Source organism: Choloepus didactylus, chromosome 15 (assembly GCF_015220235.1).
Source record: "Choloepus didactylus isolate mChoDid1 chromosome 15, mChoDid1.pri, whole genome shotgun sequence".
Taxonomy (NCBI): domain Eukaryota; kingdom Metazoa; phylum Chordata; class Mammalia; order Pilosa; family Megalonychidae; genus Choloepus; species Choloepus didactylus.
The window spans coordinates 69,600,360-69,625,142 of NC_051321.1; the positions used below are offsets into that span (position 1 = coordinate 69,600,360).

A 24,783-nucleotide genomic window follows, 5' to 3' on the forward strand; every position below is an offset into this window, starting at 1 on the left:
TTCAAAATAAAAAGTTAAAAAACCATTTAATTATAGTAATGTCAGGGTTTGAACTATAGTCATTCACATCATCCAATATCCTCAGGTACTTTTCAGTTACTAAAAGGAAATGAGACTAAATATTATATTCTCTGCTGACCTACACAGAAAAAGATTCTAAGATTTTGGGATTAAGCCAATAGAGACTGTAACACAAAATAGACTGATTTCTTTCAAAAAAAAAAAAAAAAAAAAAACCTACCCTTGTTTAAAAAAGGTAGTTCAAGAAGTTTATTGAAATACCTAGCATATGCTTTAGAATTCTATGTAATTATGACACAGCTTAAATTAATTAACATTTGGTAATGCCAATACATAGCTAAATGTGTTAAGTAAAAATGGGCCACTATTTATTTGTCTTAGGAGTACTGTGGCCAGGGCAAGCTTTCATAAACCTCTAGAATATTACTTATTCTAGAATTCTATGTTTTATAATATAGAATATTACCTATTCTCCATTTTCCTATTCTCTTTAATAATTCTTTTATATTTTATCTTCTTGTCTCTCAAAATGCATTTTTGTAATTTATTCAGATCTATTTTCCAATTCATTAATTCATTTTAGCTGTTTCTAATCTGTTTTTTTAACTCATCCATTGAATTTTAAATTTCGACAATTATTTTTTCTACCTAGAGCATTCTTTTATTTTTCAAATATGCTGACTCACTTAGTTTCTTACTCATTTTTATTCTATCTTTTATGTTTTATATCTGATAATTCCAATATCTAAAATCCTGAAGTGTCTAAATCTGTTGGTTGCTCACCTTTAAGTGAGTCATATACAGCTGAACTTAATCTTTAGAATGTTGGTGCTTCTCTCCTGGGAGGATGTGAGTTTGTTTTTACCAAGGAGCACTATCAATCAAAACAATTTTAATTAACTTCTCCTTCAAATCCCAGATTCATGTGAAGGTAGGCCTATGCCTTCAAACTCCCAGAAAAAGTCCCCCATACAACCCAAATCCTGACCAGAATGGAGAGGACAGTCGTTCTTAAGTCTCCTTCTTCAAAGCAGATTATTTTCAAGCCCATTCTTTCTTTCACTGAAGTAGTAACCCTTTTGGGGAACTAGGGTTTTGTGCAGGGCTCTTAGGTTCAGCAGCCAGCACAGGGGCAAGTCTCCTCACAGAGCTGTTAATCCCCAAAGCTCTAGGTTCCTGGAAGCACCATTTACTGCTAGCCTCAGCATAACCACCTGCCCGTGCCCCACCCCTTTTAACTCTCTAATTTTAGTCCCTAGGTTTTGTCTTTTCAGTTTATTTTGGGGAATTTCCTTTTCTTCCTTCCAATTCAGTAATGCATTTAAGGGCAATGTTCACTCTGACTCTGGGTATCTAGGTGTTTTTTACTGTTAAAAAGGCATCTAATAGTATCCAATCAAGCAGACTCCCACAAATACCAAATTGTCTGATTTTTTTTAAACCATAGGATATCAATTTTTAATACTAAAGAACAGACTGAACATGTCATGCATATAAGTGGATTTCTAAGGTTCTCCATTTCTTTTACTTACCCTGGCGAAGTCAAAATGGGGTTCATACTGTCCTCCCACTCCATAATTTGCTACCTGAAGGAGAGAAACAATGCATGAATGTAAGAACTATAAGGATTACTAATCCAAAAATCTATTAGAGCCCTTTTAGCATCTTTATTTTATGGTTAGGTACTTTAGAGAAATGAGAATTCCTAAGGAAACAGGATGAAAAACTAAGGATATCTTCTGTGTGCTTTTTTAGAAACTTAGTTAATATGCTTCTCTTTAAAAAATGTTTGAAGTTCATGTTTTTCCCTAAAACATAAAATAATTTTAGTTATGTAGTCTATCATTTATTTTACTGAACATATTCCTTTGGAATTTAAACCAAGACTCATGTTTTCCAAACCCCAAACTACTAGCAACTCCCAATCTACTTCATTAGACTCCTGCTAAAGTAAAAAAGACAGAAAACCTTAACAACTTAATTATTACTGTGGGAGGGGTCTAACAACTTCAGTTGGTAATGGCAATGTCCTACTATTAGGTAGCAAAAGCAAGGGAGAAAAACATTTGGTCTGGGTACAACTTCCAGCTCTCTTAGTTACAATGTGTGTCATTTTGAATATAATCTCAGTTTTCTTATTTGTAAAAGAAGGAAAATATACCTTTCTTAACTCTCTCCCTCTATCACGATGACAAAATGACAGAATGAAAGGAGTATGTAATTAAGAGTGTTGCCCATAGCAAAGTCCAAGTCATATGTAAATTATTGCTACTCTGGGTATTTTCCTTCTTGTGTTGTAGACAGCTATGATTAGATTGGCCTATTAAGCAGAAATGTATTAATTAGCCTGAAAGAGTCTGTGAAGGTTAGGCAAGTCAGAGTAAATACAGATTAGGGAAGAAAAAAAGATAGCAAGAAAATGTCATGGTAAAGGATTCTGTGATCTGTAGACATCTGAAAATATGTTTCATTTTTAATTTTTTGACTTTGGCCACACAGACATATGTCTTCCATTTACCTTACCTTTGTTATGAATCTCAAGGGTAAAACAGCCTCAAAGACACAATAAAGAGTATTTGATAATCAGATGAATGCTATGCTTGTTCAAATCTGTTATGTACCCCAGAAAAAGACTGTTTTTAAAATCCAGTCTTGTGGGGGCAGACCTATTATGGGTGGGACCTTTTGATTAGGTTATTTCCACAGAGATGTGATCCTGCCCATTCATCATAGGTCTTAATCCCCTTGCTGGAGTCCTCTTTGAGAGGCTAAAAGACAGATATTTTGGAGAGAGCTCACAGAAGCAGAGACAGAAGCCCAGAGACATTTTGGAGAAAGCAACTGAAACCAGAAGCTAAACCCGGGAGAGAAGGATCAGCAGAGCCAGCCATGTGCCTTCCCAGGTGACAGAGGAACCCTGGATGCCATTGGCTGTTCTTCGGAGAAGGTTATCATCCTGCTGATCCCTCAAATGGGACATTTTCATGGCCTTAGAACTGTATATTTTCTGAACTAATAAACCCCCATTGTAAAAGACAATCTATTTCTGGTATTATCGCATTCTGGCAGCTTTAGCAAACCAGAACAAATATTAAGGAAATTGTATATTACCATGGGATAAATAGCAACTTAATTAAGCAAATTTAAATACAGGCAGCCTGCTTTGCATAGTTCTAATATGCATGAATTTCAATTACAATGGTTTTGTTAAATAACACCAGTCACCCAAACAACACAGTTCAAATTTCAGTTACCACTGTATATTAATTGTAATTTTGCATAAAGTACAAATTTTGCTGCTAGCTCTTCAGTCTACAAATCACTATACAAATAACAAATGCACATCATGATCAGACACCAATCATGTCACTTTTTTCAAAGTCTGTTGGTGATTGGTCCCTGTGCATCTGTTATTCAGTTCAAGCACAGACAGCAAAGTTTGCAGTTGTTTTGCCTCCTTGCCCTGAGTGATAAATCCATGTGATATTTTACAAAACTGGGAATTGGCCAACAAACATGGAAGTGCAGAAAAGGGATGAAAAGTAAAAATGCTGGAAGTGATTTCAAATCTAATGTAAATTAAGATATAGAAAAAATACCTGAAAGGAGGAATTTTGATTCTGTCACTGTTAGAGCACCTCTAAATATGAAGGCAGAAGAAATTAGTGAAGGAGAACTTATTGACATAAACGAAGAAAGCAATTGTGTTGAAAAGGATTAAAATGTCCTTGAGGAAGTGACAACGGCAAGAACTTCACAGTAAAGGAACCCTCGGAAATATTCTGCAACATTTAAAGCCTGAAAGATAATGTACTGGAATCTAAGCCAAACTTAAAAAGGAGTATGACAATTCACTGAAGAAAATATGCTCGCTTGTATATGTTATATGTCCAGAGAACAACCACTATACAAACTACTCTTGGTAAGTTTTTACAAAGAAATGGAACACTTTAATTCTCAGTATTTCTAATATTTTGATTTACACATAATTGCCAAGATAATTCAATAGGGAATGAATAACCATTTCAACAACTGGTGGTTTGTTATCAACAATTGGACAGCCAGGTGCAAAAGAATGAAACTGGACCACTACCTCATATCACATATAAAAACTAATTCAGAATGGACAAAGAACTGAATGTAAGAGACAAAACTATAAAGCTCTTAGAAGAAACTGCACGTGTAATCTTTGTGGCCTTGGATTAGGCAACGGTTTCTTACACATGACATCTAAAGCAAACACAACCAAAGAAAAAATAGACAAAATGGACTTCATAAAAAAACTTCTGTGGTTCAGAAGACACCATCAAGAAAGTGAAAAGATCCACAGAATGGGAAAAAAATTGCAAATCATGCATCCAACAAGGGTATAGTACACAGAATATGTAAAGAACACTTACAACTCAACAATCAAGACAGAAATAACCCAATTTAAAAATGGAGAAGAGAAGATGGTGGCATAAAGAGGTGTGGAATTTAATCCTCTAGAACAACTAGTAAATAGTCTGGAACACCTGCTGGGGACCAATCGTGACTGTCCATACATTGTACACCAGCCTGGAAGGGGTGGAATGGGTGATATCATAGCAAAAAAGCAGTAAGTAATAACTGGGGAACTGCGCTGATAGCCCCCTCCACCCATGGCAGGCTGAGCTGCAAAACCTTGCTGTGAGAGAAAGCAGCAGTCCCTGTCGGGAGCAAGCAAATATAGCTCAACATAGCTCCAACTGGGGTTTTAATTAACAAATGTGGACTGCTGAATACAAGCTACAAACACAGAAAAACCTCTAACAAGCAGCAGAGTACCCTGTGGGTGCTCCCAGTGGAGAGGAGGTAGGGCTCACGGAAACAAAATACATAGGATTTTGGAGATGGCTGTCCTTAGAATTCTGGAAAAAGCCCATGTCCCAAGGAAAGGAGCACAGAAGACTGGACACTATCTTTGGCCAAGAGGCAAAATGGGGAAGCAGGAGACTGGCTCTGAAAAGGGGCTTTCTTACCCCCTTTTTTTTCCCTCTCTCAACCTGAGAGGTTCAGTGGAGAAAGCTTTAGGCATTTTCAGCTCTCAGTACTCTGACCCAGGCAGGGGTGTAGTTAACAGAGTCAGCGAGACAAAGGAGTTATTCAAGAAAAGAAGGTTACTCCCTAGCGGGTGTATCTTCCCGAAGAGGAGGGAGTTGGGGACCAACTCAAATGCCTGCCTCTAGAAGCTAATAATAGAGGGGTATATAGGGAAAAAATGTACCTATTGCAAACTAGGTACTACAGTTAGTAATGTTTTAACATTCTTTCATCAACAGTAACAAATATACTACACCAAATTAAAAAAAAAAAAATGGACAAGAGATTTGAACATTTCTCCAAAGAAAATAAACAAATGGCCAGTAAGTACATGAAAAGATGATGAACATCACTGGCCATGAGGAGATGCAAATCTGAACCACAAGTAAGTAACACTACACAGCCACTAAGATGGCTATTAAGAACAAACAGGGTGCAAGATGGCATCACAGGGAGGTGTAGAATTTAGTTAGTCCTCTGGAACAACTAGCATATAGCCAGTAAACACTAGTAAATAGTCTGGAACAATTGTTGGGGGACATCTGTGACCAGATAAATATAATACGCCAGTCTGGAATGGGTGGAAAGGCTGAAATCACAGCATAAGAACTGTAAGTAAAGCTCCCCGAACTGTGAAGCTGGCGCCTCTCCCTCACTGATATGGCAGGCTGAGTTGGAAGACTTCCCTGTGGGAAAAAGAAGCAGTCTACTAGGAGGAAGGGAAGATAGCTCAACCAAGCTCCAACTGTGGTTTTAGTTAATGAATTTGACTACTGAATACAAGCTATGAGCACAGATAAACCCAGAGGAAACAGGAAAGGAACCCAGTGGTTCCTCCCGGCAGAAAGGAAGTAGGGCTGACAGAAAAATAAATAAATAAAAACAGAGGCTTTTTGGAATTGGCTGAGCTCAGAATACTGGAAAACAGCTGTGTCCCAAGAAAGGGGGCACATAGAACAGGGCACCAACTCTGGTTCTTGACTGGTAACTGGGGTCACGGGGCTGGGGACTGGCTCTGAAAAGGGGATTTCTTTCTTTTTTCCGTTTTTTCTCTCAGTCTAAGTAAAAAGCCTCAGGCATTTTCAATTGTCAGTGCTGACCCAGGGATGGGTGGAGTTAAGATAGTCAGAGAGCCAAAGGAAGAAATCAAGTATAAGAGATAAATCCCTAAAGGGCTTATCTTCCCCAAGAAAAGGGGCAGACAGGCCCAGTTCAAGTGCCCTCCCTCAGAGAACTCAGACCCTAGAGCCTGGGGAATTAAAAAAACACAAAACAAAAAAACAGAAACAGCTTAAGCTTGGCTTCTGACACACTCAGCCCTTGGCAGGGACAGACAGGGTCTACTGAGAATTAAAGGCAATGAAACTCTCTACACTGGTGGGGAGCTGCGAGCTGACAAATGCCACCTGCTGGGCAGGATAGGAAAAGCACAATATCTTGAGGCCTCACAGGAAAGTCTGAGAACGTTCTGGGTCTCATCTTCAGGGAAAACTGATTATACCCTCTTCCTGACACCTGGGCCCATCTGGTCTGGGAAAATCTGATGGGGGTAATCAAGGAAACCAGATACCTAGACAACAAAAAATTACAAATCACACTAGAAAAAAAGAAGATATGGCCCAGTCAAAGGAATAAACGTACACTTCAAATGAGATACAAGTGTTGAAACTAATTAAAGATCATCAAACAAGTAAGCTAAATTAATTCAAAAATAAAATCAAGTTGAGGGAATATATGGCAAAAGAGATGAAAGCTATAACGAAGACATTGGGAAGTCAAGCCAACACAATTTGGACAGAGCAGCCTCTACAATAAATGGTGTTTGGAGAACTGGATAGCCATATCCAAAAGGAAGAAAGAGGACTCCTATCTCACACCTTATACAAAAATTAACTCACAATGGATCAAGGACCTGAACATTAGTGCTAAGACCATAAGAATTTTAGAAGAAAATGTAGGAAAATATCGTAAAGATCTAGTGATAGGATATGGTTTCCTAGACTTTATACCCAAAGTGCGAGCAATCAAAGAAACAGATAAATGGGATCTGCTCAAAATTAAGCACTTTTGTACATCAAAGGACTTTGTCAGAAAAGTAAAAAGGCAGCCTATGCAATGGGAGACAATATTTGGAAACTACGTATCAGATAAGGGTTTAATACCCAGAATAAGTAAAGAGATCCTGCAACTCAACAACAGAAAGACAAACAACAAGATTTTAAAAATGAGAAGACATGGATACACACTTTTCTGAAGAGGAAATACAAATGGCTCAAAAATCATATGCAAAGCTGCTCAACTTCACAGGCTATCAGGGAAATGCAAAACAAAACCACAATGAAATATCATCTCACACCTACTAAAATGGCCATTATCCAAAAAAACAGAAAATTACAAGTGCTGGAGAGAATGTGAAGAAAAAGGCACATTTATTCACTGTTGGTGGGAATGTAGAATGGTGCAGGCACTCTGGAAGGCAGTGTGATAGTTTCTCAGGAAGCTAAGTATAGAACTGCTATATGATCTAGTAATTCCACTACTAGGTATATACTCAGAGGAACTGAAAGCTAAGACAAATGGACATTTGTAAATCAGTGTTTATACTGGCATTATTCGCAATTGCCAAGAAATGGAAACAGGCCAAATATCCATCAATGGATGAGTGGATAAACAAACTGTGGTACATACACATGATGGAATATCACACAGCTCTAAGACAGAACAAAGACATGGAACATATAATAACGTGGATGAATCTTGAGGACATTATGTTAAGCGAAGTTAGCCAGGAACAAAAGGACAAAAACTGTATGGTCTCACTAATATGAACTAACATTAATGAATAAACTTTGAGAGTTAAAAGTTGATAACACAGGTTACAAGAAAGAGAGTATAGATTGGGCATTTGATGCTGAAGGACTACAGAATTTTCAGCAGTATTAATTGTATAGATCCAGAAATAGCATAATACTGCATGATGGTAGCACAACATTGTAAGTACACTGAACAAAGATGTCAATGAGTAAAGCTGAAAGAGGTGGGCTAGGGGTATGAATGACATCTGAAGTAAAGGATAAAGACTGGAACTGTTTAACTTAGCAAAAACTGGAGTGGTCAATGATTGTGACTAAATGTACAAATATAAAACAGTTCTTGCATGTGGGAGAACAAATGAATGCCAACCATGCAGAGTGCTGGAAAGGGGATGGTATTGGGGAAAAAATATAATATAATATACTGGAGTCTATGGTCAACAGTAACATTGTAATATGCTTCCATTACTTCCATTAAATGTAACAAAGGCAATATACCAAACTAAATGTCTATGAGAGCTAAATGTCTATGTCTATATGGGATTTCTGGTAGCGGTGTTGTTGTCTGACTCTACTATTATATTATACTGTACGATATTTTATTTTTCTTTTTATTATCTTTTTTATTATTCGTTAAAAAAACAACTTTTTTTCGTAGTAATCAGTATGTTCAAGTGCTGACTGTGGTGATAAATGCACAACTGTATGATGATACCATGAACAACTGATTATTCACGGTGGATAATTATATGATATGTGAATACAGCTCTATAAAATTGTATGGAAAAATATAAAAGTGCTGGAGAAAACATGGAGAGAGGGATGTATGTATTTACTGTTCATTAGGAGGCAGAATGGTATAGCCTTTCTGGAGAACAATGGGGTGGTTCCACACGAAGCTAAGTATGTGGGTGCCATAAGTTCCTGCAACCTCATTAGGGGGCATATACTTGGACGATCTGAGAGCAGGAACATAAACGGACTTTTGCACAGTGGTGTTTATGAAGACAGTCTGCATGATTTACAATGGATTGAGGTGGCCTAAGGGTACATCAACTGAGGAACAGGTGAACTCTTATGTGTGCATACAATGGAATATTGAGCAACTGCGAGAAGTAAAGCCGTGAGACATGCAACAAGGTGAATGGATCCTACAGACAGCATTTTGAGTAAACTACGCCAGAAACAAAGGCAAACACTGTAATACCTCACCAATGTGGACTAACAACGTGTAAACTCAGAATTGAACCTTAGAGCACAGCTTATCGTGGGAACACTTATTGTTAATGGTCCCTGGATTGTGAGCTCTTACAGCAGCCACATCTATTCCTGAATTGTGATGGTTATCTCCAGATTCAAAGATGCTGATCCCTTTGTGTATAACCTGATCAATCCTTGGAACTTTGGGTGTCTGTGTGACACCTGAAACTCAAAGCTAGAACTTGGCAGCTATGAATGTCAGTGTTAACACATATAGCAACTGTTTAAAAAGCTGAAAAAGAGTTCAGACTTCAACTAGAGATATGAATGAAGCAGATGTGGTTAGGACTAGGGCAAATTGGGCCAAAAGGTAAAGGACAATACTGACTGCATTTTAAAACTTCAAATTCCATATTCTTTTTTACTTTTATTCTTATTCGTTTTCTTATTTCTTGGAGTAATGAAAATGTTCAAAAAATTGACTCTGGTGATAAATGCACAATTATATGATGATACTGTGAAAAAGTGATTGTACACTTTGGATGTATGTATGGTGTATGTGAATATATCTCAATAAAATTGCATTTAAAACAAAAAAAACCAAAAAAAAAAAACCCAGAAAATATCAAGTGGTGAGCTTCTGATGTTTTGACCAAAAATTTTAAAGATAACAGATCATAAATTTTTCCATTGAATAGTATGATCATTTAGCATGGTTTCAATTGCATGGTCACTTTTAGAGCCCCAAACCACCATGCAAAATGAGGTACAGTGTTAGGAAATCTCACCTGAACTTCTCTTGAAGAAGTGTAAAGATTAACTTTAAGGATAATAATGTGATTACCTACCTGTAATTCCTCTGCTGTGGAAACATCTAGTCCTGTTAAATCCTGTATTCTCATATTGATTCGAGATACCACAGGGTTTTCATAGCCAGAAAGCCAGGCACTAAGACCAAGAAGAAAATATTAGGTTTATAATGATAATGTTTCAATGCATGAAGACCAATAGCTGCAATTTAAAAAGTCATATTTAGGGCAGTAAGCCTTAACTAAAGACATTTAGTTATTTTGTCTGATGTGATTTTTATTAATGATTGTCATAATTTTTAAAAGATGTCATATTCTCCTGTTAGAGGCTGGAAATAAAAAGCACAACTATAATCTCATTTATTAGAGTTTCTATCTTAACAGCTGAATTAATTTAAGGGGGCTACTTAAGCCTATCTACATTGGGAGTTTTTAAAAACTGAAAACAATTGCTATTTCTAGGTAGGGCATAGGAACTGACTGGGGTATAGGTCAAAGGTTAGCCTGATATAATGCTAACATTTTCATATGAAAAAAATTCATGTATTACTTGCTTAGACTACTTTTTAAAAAGGTACTCAAACATACCCACTAGGATGTCTATAATAAAGACAGACAAGTGGTGATGAGTACATAAAGATATTGGAACCCTGATACACTCTGACTCTGGTGGGAATATAAAATGGTGCAGTCACTTTGTAAAATAGCTTGGCAGAAAACAGTTCCTCAAAAAGTTAAACAGATTTATTATATGACCCAGCTATTCTACTCCTAGTAGAATCAAGAGGCCACATATTATATGATTCCATTTATATGAAATGTCCAGAAGAGGCAAATCCATAGAGAGAGATTAGTGGTTCTAGCAGATGGGGCTGTGGAAACACAGAATGACTGCTAATGGGTATGGAGTTTTTTTTTTGAGGTGATGAAAATGTTCTGAAATTAGATAAAAGTGATAGTTAACACTACTAAAAAGGGATTGCTCTCTATTATCTAAGGCTAATAATTATCTAAGGCCTTAGGTTCCATTACCTCATGCTTTCTCAGGAACCATAAATCACTGAGTATCCCTTCTTTGTCTTTTATAATCAACCTCTCTCCCTTTCAATCATTCTTGCAACGTAAGTCTCTCCGGTTAAAAAAACAAATGAAAAAAATGTTTTTCCTTCATCTCTCTCTCGTGCGCTCTCTCTCTCTCTCTCCAGCTACCAACTTCTCTCCTTTCCCTCTTCAAGCCAATCTTTTCACGGACTTTTCCCTACCCAACCCATTCCAATCTAGTTCTAGTCTCTTACCAGTCCACCAAAACTGCTCTTGTTAACATCATCCATAACCCTACTGTGCTACTAAATCTAATGAGATTTTCCAATTCTCACTGGGTCTGCTCTTTCAGGGAAACTTGACAATGTCCATTCCTCTTGAAACTCTTTTCCTCAAATATTCATTCTCCAGGTATCTCTTCAGTCTCTTTGGCTGCTACATCTTGGTCTCCTTTATAATCGCTACTACTATATGCTACCTGCTTCCCAGTGCTCCTCAAGAACGTGTTTCCTATAACCGTAAGATTAGTGCACATGCTTTACTTTCTGCCCAGAATACTCTCCCTTTTCACTTTGTTAAGACTTTAGATATCACCTTAGTCATCACTTCAAAGAAGCCTTCTTTGACCCCTCCCCTTCTGCCAGACTAGGTCAATGCTTCCTGATATTTTAAGAAGAAAATATTTTTATTAATCACAATCGGAAACTGACATGACATCCTATTAGAACTGAAACAAGAAAAATGACATATTTGCACTTCTCAAATTCATTTCAATGGAAAATATTACGTATTAGTGCTCTTTTTGATCTTATAGACTGATTTCTGTAAATTTAAAATATTTTCTTTTAAACAGTAAAGAGCAATTAACATTTTTTCACACTGAGCTAATTAGCAGTTAGAAAAACAACTATAAAACCTATAATGATAACAACTGGGAGGATTAGGATTGTTTTGTTAAACATTAAGAACCACATCTCTATTTTACCTGTCACATCAATCATCTTTTTCATTGGTAAGACAATTGCTTTCTGTGGATGCCACAATGATTAGCAAGCTTCTTCTTAAGTAACATATACTTGATTGTTCAAGACTGAAGCGAATTTTCTTTCCCAATTTTTCTCTCTTTTGGAGCAGAAGCAAATACCTTTGTCTTTATATATAGAGAGGCAAATACTGAGAAATATTTGTCATCATCTAAGTTTTATTCCCTCACGATAGGGACAATGAATTATGATTAGCAATATCTCTTTGAAATGCTTCCAGTTTTTAAAATAGCAATGTTTTAACTTTTCAAAGCCAGTTTCCCATCTTGGTACATATCTGATAAACATGACACATTTGATCTGTGTTTATTACTTTCTTCTATTGACTACACTTTGCCCTCAATTAAGTTATGGTTCCCAAACAATTTCTACATATAATTTATAAATAACCTTCCATTTCACTGAACAGAGATTTTTTTCACTTATGTGCCTGCGGAAGGTAATTTGAGCATATGCATATCTATACTTTATTAGAATAAAACTAGACCATGGGGCAACTCTATGAGGAACTGTTGTGGTCTTCCTTAAAAATTCTTCTTTAGAAAGCTGAGGAAGGCAGGTAAATTTGTTGAAGGATGTGAGGAAGCTACAGTAATCATCATGTTAATCCTGCATTGCCAGGTCTCACCATCACAGCTACATGCACGTGGGATTCCTTGGCACCACTGGCCTTGGAATAATCTCTGTCAGAAATAGGATATTGTTAGTTGAACACTCAGTGTTGTTTACAATCTTCCAATAACTCTCCACTTTGTGTCCGACCTTATCATCAAAGTAACCATCAAGAAGATATCCCTCAGTAGAATACCCAAGTAAGTTTCTGTGCCTCTGCACTTTGTTCCAATTTCTCCATTTCCTGACTGCTGAAAGTACATCTTCAAAGAAATCTATCATGACCCAGCTGTGAATGCCACCTCTGTATGTGGTCCTGCAGCTGTTTCAGCACAGTGGTCTTTCTGTCTAGAAACATCTGTTAGCACATATGATCTACCACAGCATGGATCATCCATTGCAGGTCATCTGACCCATTCCCAGATGTTGCAGAGATCAGCCCCATTCAGGTGGGAATCCTCTTCATCTTGTTTCCTCAGAAGACTGGCACTCCTCTTCTTCCCACTGTGTCTGCAGATACTCTAACGTTTTCTTTGATGTAAGGAAATAAAATGTTCTTCATGAAAACAGTCCAGGTTTGTGATACTCTGATATCTAAAAGGATAACAGTGACTTTGGCGAGAACAGAAAGTATGACTGTTTCCTTGTCAGATGTTACCGGGGGTGGGGTGGGGTGCGGGGTGTCAGTCTGATACTAAGTTGGGGAGAGGCCACCTCTGCACATCTGGAAGTGGAGAAGGCTGCTACCCCAAATGTTTTTATAATACTGTGTGTCTTTCCCTTGTACTATTTATCACAGTAATAATTTTACATTAATTTATATTATTTGATTAGGTTCTGTCACCTTCATTTGACTACTAGTTCCAAATACATATAAATTCTGCCTGTTTTTGCTCATCACTGTATCTACAGAACCTATACACTGCATGGCACATAATAGATTCTCAATGCATACTTGTCAAATGAACTGAATGCATTCTGAAAACTTCTTAGAAGTAATCCAAGATTTATCCTATTTTATCACAATTATTTTGCCTTGTTATCTCTTGCAAATTTACAGGGACTGGCTGAGTAGAATTCCTCAGTGAAGCAGAAATGGGAAGAATCAAAGAACTGTACTTTAGTAACAGATCTAGCTAATATATACACCAAGAACTTATTTCTCCCAATTCCAAGGAGTTCCTGGTAGAACTGATCTGGTTATTTCACATACATGTGAAAATTAACATTTTATAATCAGCTAATAATAAACCGCCATGTGTTTTTGTTGATACATAACATTTAAATAAATTTTTACAAGGTAAAAGATAATTCAGGGCACACCTTCCAATAATTCTTCTCTAAGTGCTAATGCCTAAAAAAGAAAGGCTAATCTTGTAGACTGGGAATTTACCCAGTCCTTCTGCTTCCTGGAAGGACAATTATGCAACAACACTACATAGCTCTGTCCATTTCAGTTACCTCAGTCTGAGAACCACCGTCCAAGCCATTAGAGGGCAGTATTGTTGTTAAAAGCTATGCCAAAAAATTTTTTTAAATCTGAAATCATTCAAAACTATTTACATTTGCTTAAATATTATTATTTCTTTACAGCATCTTTGTTCCTTACTAACATGGGTAAATTAAATCTTAAATAGAATACAGTATCACATTGTAGAAATCACTACATGAGAGTATAAAAAAAAAATAAAACCACCTCAAGAACTATCCCACTAGAATTAAAGAAGTTTTTTGCATCTTTCTAAACAGATTATTTGCATACATCATTATTTATCTTAATGTAACTAGAGCTTATGAGCTCATATAATTAAACTGTCTTTTCAGAGAACATAAATGATTGCATACCTTTCAAAAACTAAAATACTATTTCTCTAATCGAGCCAACATTATTATAAATTATTAGCTCCTCCATCACCCAACTGTAATAAATTTTCTAAATGATGGAAAAGACAAGATGACTTACCAAAAGTTAACAGACGTCAAAGTAAATAAAAATTTTAGTTTTATGATTTTAAAACAGAAAAGGGGTTCTACATATTATCTGCCCAAGGAAAATTCTATTTGCTTGTATGCTGGATCAAGCAATTTTCTACTTCCACAAAAGATGATGCAACCACTTAGAAATTTCTCAAAAATACAGACATTTGGAATTCCCTTCCGACCCTTTCAAAACACGTTTCCCATAGCAAAAGCAATTAAATTACTACTGACATCAGAATACGTAAATTCTTTCTTCCATTTTGCATTTGAGATGCCTTTTGCAGAGATATTATTTATAGCGGAAACAAACTGTTCATTTATTTCACTTATAGTCATCTTCAAAATTCACATTTGCAGTGATTGGCAGAAAATGTCTTGATTTAGTCATTAAATTCTGAAAGTAGTAAAAACTTTATTTTTTATTTTATTTTTACTTGTTAATTATGAACTACACTAGTTATTTTATGCAGCAAATTCCTTTCCAAGAGTTAAGACCTCTCTTTCAATTTATATTTTTGAAAGGGTTGCTAGATAATTTTCTGTAAAAAGATAAAGCTCATTGTGTTATAAAATACCTTTTTTACTAGGTTGTTTTAAACATACACACACACAGGTACACCCACCCTACATACAATGTCAAGATTGTAAATTCATTCTGGTGTTTTTCAGAGTCATCTAAAAGCTTCTTGGCTAAGTGTCTTCTGCTGCCATAGATAATATAATACAAAGTATGTTTGTACTTCTCTGCAAAATTCAATAAAGCTGTTTCTCAGAGTATAAATCTAGAATATTTTGAAGATAAATTTGCCATGTTTAAAAATATTTAGTTATTAAGGAAAAAGCATCTGTAGATCACTTTTCCAATAGTAATTTATTCTAATTGGCAAGAATCCAATGGCTCTGTGTCCTGGATATTTCTTCAAAAGGTTCACTGTATATACAGAAAATTTCCCAAAAAAATGACTTCTAATACACTGAGTTGATGAAATTTGTTTTATATGCTTCCTAAAAGCATCCAAATCTGGAGAATTTACATACCCACATATCTTATGAAAGTAAACATGTCTGAAACCATGCCATATTCTCTGACAAAGTATGTAACAGTTTAAGGTATTTTTTAAGGTAAGAGAGTCATATTTTTTAGATATGAATGAGATTCTCTAATAGAATGAAAACTTAGTTTAAGCTTAATTTAAAATTAAGAGTTAAATCTCAGCTCAGAAACACTATAAATCACATTTCAAAATATGTCTCTCCAACTTAATTTCTGTGAATCCTTAACATCTATCAGTATTCCTTAATGGTAAATGCTCCTATGCTTAATATCAAAATCATATTATAGCAAACCTAAATGTTCTTCATGTCTTCTATTTGGGGCAGGGGGAGGTAGTGGAATAGGGCAGAGACAATTAGGAAACCAGGATATGTAGGGGTTCGGGAGGGGTCATGTTTAAAATTAATATGTGATAATATATGAAGGACATATAGCTTTGCCCAAAAAGTGAAAGGAAATGGACAGAATCAAGGCATTCTGTCCAGCCTTCATAGTGCTTGTGCTATGATGTACAGCAGTAATTTTCAAAAATTTTTGCCTGAATACCACCTAAAATAATTGCTTAAAATTATTTTACTCTTTGCTCAATTTTTTAGTCGACTACTAAAATTTTTCATCATCATTTAAATAGTTTCAAAGGATTTAATTCTAGCATATTGCAAATATTGGTAATTTTTGAAAACTGATTACTTTTTAAATGTATCCAGTGGAATCTAAATGCCATGATGATTTTATGCCCACCATCCACTTAAAAAAAATTAATGAACAAATATTTTTTAACACTGGAAATTTTACATTGTTCGTGCCCCCCCCCCGAATTTGCATTTCCATTCTGTTCCATTTTCAACTAGAGCAGTGGTTTGTTGTTGAAAGCAAAGAATTTCAAACTACTTGACTTGCAAAGGATTCATTACATAATTATTCAACACATTCCCTTTCTGGATACTTACAGCTATTGGGTGATCAAGGGATTTTTAAACCCGTGCTTTACTACAGAGGCCAAATTAGGCCTTGTTCTATGAAAAGTGTTTGGAACCTCTAACTCTTAGGTCAAGAACTAGTGCTTGGGGGAGCCTCAGCAGGCATTTTGTAATCTAATACATTACTTCTGAAAATTTTTTATTAACTGCCTCATAACTATGTTTGGTTAGTCTATCATGAGAATTCATGCAGAGATGATACCTGGGTCTTTGAAACCACATCATGGATTTTGCAAAAATTAGATTCTCAAGAAAGATGATGTTCCAAATATGACTAAAATTCTCTCCATTACTCCCTTACCTCTTAGATACTCTGTACTGTGCTGTGGTCAATTTTCCAGTCTCAGGGTCATGTACTGTAGCTCGGCGCAGCTACAAAAAAAAGAGAAAGGACAAGGACTTACTCTAGTAGCAGGCAATTTAGGGTTTTAGGTCGTTTTGTTTTGTTTTGCCAAGCCACAGGTGATTGGAAGGGTTCAGATTGGTCTAGATGGCTGGTGATGATTTCAGATCAGCAAAAACAATGAGAAAGTTGGCAATAAAAACAGCCACTTCCAAATCAACAGAAAATAGTTTGACAGATTTTTGTTGTAGATTTGTTGTCCTTTCACTTTTTTTAAAAAAATCATTTGAAGCTGTATGTAAATGATTTGTAGCACTGTGTTTCACAGGAGCTTTCTCAGATCTAGAAGTTAAATGTTCTTTAAGTACTTTGAAAAAAAATAATTAGTATTCTCCTTAAATTCATCTTTTCAAAATCTCACCAAGATAAAATTATTTTTAAGTCTCTAGTGAAATAAAAGGCAACTAAGTTCATAAGTAATAGCATTTGGAAGACTGAGCTTAGAGATTAACTGTCTTTTCCACTGCCAAGTTTTGGGTCAACATTCTTTTTTTTTTTACAAATAAAAAGCCTCAACAAGAGGAATATAGATTACTCCATAATGACAATGGTATTTTACATGATGGATGAACAAATGCTAGCACAACAATGAAGGATGACGGGAATTCACTGCAGCATTTATGAATGTGATAGCACTGCATAAACAAAGAGTACTTCCAGATTAAGCCAGGCTGCTGCTTTTTCGTTTTCTCCCTTTCACAAGAAAAGGGAAAAAGAAAACAAGTATAAGGCCATTTCCTGCATATTTGATTCCTTAGCTGAAGGAAGCTGCAGAGCAACATATGAATTCCCTAAAAATAACAGACCAATTAAGGATTTAGAACAGAACTTCTAGTCAAAGGGAAAGACCTGTGAAACACGAAGCAGTTTATCCATGCATATATAAACAGGGCGATGACTCGGGCTGGAGACTGAAAATGACCTACTTCCTTAAATGAATAATTCCTGTTGGATGTATAAAACACTCATTAGAGGGCAAAGTATGCAGCATATACATCTCTTACCTTTTGCTAATTCTGTAATGTACCGTCTCCAAGTCTCCTGTTACTGGGTTTGAAATGGTGGCTCGCCTCAGCTGTGAAGCCAACCATCAAAATAGTTGCATTACAAAATAAAAAATGAATCACATTTATGCAACCAGTCAGAATTCTGGTGTTTTTACAAAGGAAGCTGAAAGAGAAAATAACTCCATACACTTCCAGTCACAGTGTTTTGAGCCTTGAAAACTGACTGGTTTTTCATTTTTTTGTTTTAAAAAAATTGTAATTGTTTTAGTGAAGGAACTGTTCACAAAGGTTAATCTTCAATATTCATTTTAAGCTCAATCTTTTCTCCATCAAGATAGCTACTCAAAAACAAATCGTGAAATAATCTTGGACTGGGCACAAAGGCAGATGAAAAGAACGTGTAAGTTTTAAAAACAATAAGAAAGAGGTAACAGCCAAGATAATAATTTCACAAACTCTTTTTTCAAATAGAAGGATGACTTTGAGGTTAACAAAAAGAGTATGAAATTTTTACTGCAGTTGGGATTTTTGATCAAAAACATACAGACTGAGACATCCCCTTTAAAGACTGAGGCCTACAAACACAGATATAAGACTTGATGTCCAAGTGAAAATGAATTCTTGATGAATATTCTACCAAAATATTTTGGTTTACTGGGTTTATTAACCATAAATAATGGACTAAAATAGGAATCAAGAGAGTAACAGAATACAATTATAAGCAGCATTCTGCTTGACGGCAGATTCATAAGAATTCCCTTGAAAAGTCCCGATACATATTAGACAAATTTTTTCCATTATTAATAACGTAATCTTTGTTTAGTAAAAATCAAAAAGTACTAACTTGGAAAAGTAAGAAAACTTTTAAAATATTCTTACTCTGACTTTATTTTGCAGTACAGATATCCATATAATTCAACCTTTATGATATAACAAGGATCAGCAAACTATGGCCCACAGGCCAAATCTGACCTGCTGCCTATATTTGTAAATAAAGTTTTACTGGAATATAGCCACACTCATTCATTTACTTATTGTCTCTGGCTGCTTTTGCACTAAAACAGCAGGGGTGAATAATTATATATATATAATTATATATATATATATATATATATATATATATATATATAATCTAGACTTTTAAGGCTGGACAACCCCTGTGTAATAAGAGAACAAATATATGCCTTTTGCTTATTCAACAATCTCTTTAAGTGATGACAGTTTGTATTCTGTTATAAATAAGACCAAATAGGTATGGCTTTTGTATTATTTTTTCCAGCTGTCTTGTAAGTTTGAAACTATTTCAAAATACAAATTTAAGGGGGAAAAAAAAGACCAAATATGTTTTAAAAATAGGCTGACAGAAAAAGGAAACAGCATTAAGGGTAGGCTTTTACACATTCTCAAAAAAGAGGACTATCTAGGCTAAGCACTAAGTTTATAGAATTTTGTTTACATTCTTTTTTTTTCATAAGATGAATGTGATGTCAACATTGCAAAGCAGCATGATGCTTGTCCCAATTCTACCTTGTGCCTTACAGGGAATAAAAACATTTTAAGTATTCTTTCAGATAAAAATAGAGATGATATGAAAAGGTTGGGTTCTGATTAGTATCTGAGAGTTTTAAAGACTCTAAAATATAAGCAACATTTTTCAGGAAGATGCTTGAAACACATTTGTTAAGTGTAAATTAAAATCTCATCTACGATTTTCAGAATTAAGTGCTTCAAACCCAGTTGCAGGATCTGTTACTTACTATGTAATGATAACAAACAGAAAAAAACGGCATAAATAGTGCTTACTTAACAACACCCATTATGTTGAGGAAACAATATCTATAACTGTCTGCAGAGTTACTGATGTATGTGATCATTTCTGTAATCTTACAAAGGAAAAACTGAATCAGTAAACTGAGGGGGGAAAACAAAAAAATTATTTACCCTTGGTTTTGCTAGATCTTTGACAATTTCAATTTCTGCATCAGAAATAATATCATGGAAGCGAATAATACGAGGCTTGTCCCACTCATCCTCCTGTTTGGCTGGAGCCAGAATAAATTTAGGATTCCGGTTTCCATCATGGTAGCGGCAAAAGAGTTTTTTCTGTCTCCGAGGAGTCTAAACATAAAGTTAAGAAAAATGATGTATATATTAGAGTAATATTATTTTTTAATACTTGTTCCCATGCAATAAGAAACAATAATCATGCTTGCATATACATGGAAGGATATGGAAGGACACACAAAAGAAAGTACTGTGTAAATTTTTAAGGGTTATTTATTTTCTGGAAGAAAAATGGGAGACCAAAATAAGAAAAAAAGTAGGTTTCTTTTTTACCTCTTTTCCCACCAGACTAAAGTTCAGATGTTATAAATATGAAAGAAACAATGAAATGATTATGAAATTATGAAATGAATGTCTAGCATTGCTCCCAACAACACAAAGTAACCGAAAAGCACCCAGAAAAACACAGTTTCTAGAAGGGGGGGAAAAAACGGAACCAGGTTTACTTAAATACCTTCCAGTTAATGCTTGTGGCAAAAAATTTAAATCATTTTTAAAAGCAAATATCAAAATAAGTAGCTCAAAAAAATGTTATTAAACAAAGCAGCCAGATGCTTTTATTAGGAAGTACACAAATAAAGGAGTCAACGAAACAAAGAAATGTTCCCTTCAATCATCTATATATTTTCTAAATAAATTATTTCAAAGATGATTCTTCTCTCAATTAAAATATTTACTAAGAAGTAATAATATTAGTTTTTGTTTTAATTACTGGGTAACATACCAAAACAAATAATGATTTGTGTTTATCTTCCATGCACTTTATTTACCTAGAGTCAAATCCAAGGCTTTATATCAAAGAAGTCTTTTATATAATCATGAAATTAACTTAATTATTCTGAGAAAAAAGATGCTTCCCCAATCTTGGACAGAGTTGATATGAATATGTCATATCCACAAATTGGCAAATTAGCAGACTTCTGTTTTGTATGTATAGTTCTATCTAACTGAGAGTTACTCTCTTTTTTAAGAATTTTGAAGGGCAATAAAAAACATCTGTTTACTACTGGAAATTTGAAAACTAACTAGATATTTGATGATTATTTTCCAACCTGAAGCATTAGATAAGTTTAATGGAAGTGATAACGTCTTATTCTTGTACCTTAATGCATCAAGATTTCAGCATTCTTAAATAGAAACAATATACTGTTTTAACCCATCATATGAGACCTACTGGATTCATCTGTACAATAATCAGAAATATTTTGTGAAAGAAATATTGTGAATTTTTGTGGGTCTGATAATGATAGTGTGGCTATTGTTTGAGTCCTTATATTTAAAAGACATATATACTGAAATATTTACAGATGAAATTTTTAAAAATTGAATCTAGCAAGTGTTACCATCCTTATATTTACTCGTTAGCTCCCAAAAGCAAAAGCATGCATGTCCTCCCATGCTATCACAAGTGTCAACAAAGAAATGATCTAACTTATTTGCTATTAGACATTAAGCTGGCAACAGTCATCAGTGTCAAAATGTAAAGGCCCAGCTTGAGTTTATCGGTAATAGAGATAAAGAGTTAAACACCAGGCAAATGTTTATGCCTTAAAGTTTTTACTCCAAAAACTCACTAACTCTTTCTATATATACCTGCAATCAAGTGAACACTAGGTCCCACATGATATTACTTCAAAAAGAGTTCCATTATCTGTTAATGTTAGATACAACGAATATCATATCCATAAGGTACATTATCATAAAAATGGTGAGAAGTCCTAAAGCTAAACAAAAACCTATTGTTCAGCTTTGTTTAACAAGTGTTCCCCAAACTTATTTAACCATGGAACATTTGTGTGTGTATGCATACTGTCTATTAACATCCTGAAGAACTGGGATTCTGAGTTATAAATACATAAATTCACACTAAATAAAGGGATATTTATAGATATGTTTAGGTATTTTAGAAAATGAATACCAAAGCCAAATTCTGTCGAAAGTCATTTTGAATATTTTCTTAAATAGACAAAAACATTTTACTAAGCTAGCTTATTGAGGTTGACCAGCAGCAAAACCCCAAGAGATTATTGTACAGATGAATCCAGTAGGTCTCATATGATGGGTTAAAACAGTATATTGTTTCTATTTAAGAATGCTGAAATCTTGATGCATTAAGGTACAAGAATAAGACGTTATCACTTCCATTAAACTTATCTAATGCTTCAGGTTGGAAAATAAGCCTCTTTTGATCTATGAAAGAGTATATTACTAAAAATGCATGTCATGGTATATGATTCACAAGCTTTATTTCAAAGCTGTTTTACTAACAGTTGCAGCATATTGAAGCATGACCCCTACAATGAGGTGATGTGGCATACAGCAATACTTCACTACATGCAATCACTCTAATTTTTATTACATAGGCTTAAAAATAAAAGAACTCACATAGGCTTAAATACAAAAGAACTCTAACTCTTTTTGGAACTATGTACAAACATGTTCACACACACAACATTCACAAACATGCAGTTGGCTTTTCCACTTTACCATTTTGATACCCTCCCCACGGCAGAGCATTTCGTACTTCTGTCTCTCTGGCAGGTAATCCACAGCAACGCCTTTTTTTTTCAGTGTGATTTTGTGGTCAGTTTGGTCATGTGAAGTAGACTTATTGACATCTTTTTCTTTAGCCATTATATACTCAAAATATTTTAAGTTACCATTAGCTCTCTGATGTTCAGGATCTATTAAAAGAGAAAGAAAACATGTCCACTGGTAAGATTACAGTCATTCAAGCATCACAATACAGTAATATAAAAACAAGCAACTATATAATTTATCTTACAAACCAGGATGAATATGAGAGTGAAAGGGGACACTAATAAAAATTATTTTACCAAAACAACAGGTGCAAACCACTACTGCCCAGGTAAATGAGAACATATAGTCACTGTGTAGACTGGATTATGTGCCCCAACATAGACATGTTCCTTAATCTTAATTCACATTCCTGTTGATGTGAACCCATAGTAAAAGGACCTCTTGAAGATGTTATTTTTAGTTAAGGTGTGGCCGAACTGAATGAGGGTGGGTTTAATTCAGATTCCTGCCAGCCTCACTGAGAAATGAAAGGTCACAGAAGCTAAAAAGGAGATTACATGGCCTTTTGACAGAAAAAGCCTAGAACCCCAAGGATTGCTGGCAGCCAGCACCAGAATGCTATTCAAGAAGAAGGCAAGTTCTACAATAATCTAGACTTTGACCTTCCTCTAGGCTCAAAACCGTGAGGCAATAAATTCCTATTGTTTAAGCCAACCCACTGAATGATATATGTGATAGCAGCTCTGGCAAGCTAAGAACATCACACTATATAAAAACAGTTCTAAGAAAACAACAAGCCATTTATTTCAAGGTGGCAATTATTGCTTCAACTTCAAGAAGTTACTGAATCAGCCAAAGGAACTATGTTCAATTTGATGTCAAATGAAGTCTAAACTCTTAGTCATCCTACTTATTTTAAGCAATGGAAAAGATTTCTCTGAGACTGAAAAGTAATCACCATGGATAAGAGAGGGAATATATAGTTCAAAAGCAAACTTTACCACAAATACATTACAAATGCAGAACAGAAGCATACTTCTGAGGACTGAGTGCATTTCAGTCCCAAATTTATATGTGAGAAGGAAAAGGGAAACTAAAGATGTAATTTTCAAACAGGCCAGAATCCACTAGCTTCCTCCAAATTGCTAGTCATAATTTTTAGCTACTTTTAATTTAGCAGTGGAAAAAAGAGCTGCTTAACCCATCTGGGAAAAATAAAAATACACATACAAACACACACACAAAATAAGACCAAAAAAACATAGCACAGAGACTTCATTTGTGACATTAATTTCAGTGTTTAGGAATTCTAACCCTAGATTTATAAAATATTTCTTGTATGTATTTGGCAAACTGCTCACAATATATGTTGTGATAAATAGTTATTAGCTTAATTTTACAAAAGAAAGGAAAAGTGTGTGCATGGGTGGGGAAAGAGTCATGTACTGCAAGTAAACAAAAAGAAATTAACTGTGGATATCTTTGGGTGATTGGTTTATGGGTGACTCTTCTATATCTTTTTCTATTTTTGAACATTTTCTACAATGAGTACATAGCACTTTTTAAATTGGGGGGGGGGAATCACTGAAAATACTGAAAGAAAAAGAAATATCCCAACTTTTAATTTATTCATCCAAACTAAGAGGTAATTACCAAAATTTCATTTTCAGATGACCAATCCTTTTGAACTGTTTTGACTCTAGATGTTTTACCTATTCATCATAATAATTAATTTTTTAAAGTCTTAATGCTTCATTAAGTAGGTATACACTACTGAATTCAGTAATGTACAAATTCCAGACTATCACCACAGACTCTAATTTAATAGGTATGGGGTGGAGACCAAAGAATTTTCATTTCTAAGACATACCCAGGTAATTCTGTAGCAGGTGGCTCCCGGACCACACTTTGAGAAATGCTACATCTCTGTTAAAAATACTAGTGGTAAAATTCTTGTAAGATATCACATTTTTCTAATACTTTAATATGACAGTGGTTTTAGTTTCCTGGGCTGCTCAAGCAAATACCAATGCAGTGGTTTGGCTTAAACAACGGGAATTTATTTGCTTACAGTTTTGAGGCTAAAAGAAAAGTCCAAATCAAGACATCACAAAGGTGATGCTTTCTCCTCAAAGAAAGGGGTGTTCCTGGGGC

General features: G+C 35.0%; 1 protein-coding gene across 4 annotated transcripts in view; it reads right to left on the minus strand.

Moving 5' to 3' along the window:
- The window catches only part of P4HA1 (prolyl 4-hydroxylase subunit alpha 1), a 99,634-nt gene that overhangs the window by 31,066 nt on the left and 43,785 nt on the right, over nt 1-24,783 (minus strand). For 2 of the 4 annotated variants that reach the window (XM_037803950.1, XM_037803952.1), the window contains 5 exons: nt 22,576-22,772; nt 19,966-20,142; nt 16,916-16,986; nt 9,944-10,043; nt 1,554-1,607 (listed from right to left, as the gene is read on the minus strand). In XM_037803950.1, coding sequence (XP_037659878.1) covers nt 1,554-1,607; nt 9,944-10,043; nt 16,916-16,986; nt 19,966-20,142; nt 22,576-22,772 — 599 coding nt within the window. Of the gene's footprint in view, nt 1-1,553; nt 1,608-9,943; nt 10,044-16,915; nt 16,987-18,021; nt 18,093-19,965; nt 20,143-22,575; nt 22,773-24,783 lie in introns of all 4 variants that reach the window. The other 2 variants (XM_037803951.1, XM_037803949.1) reach the window with 1 other exon arrangement.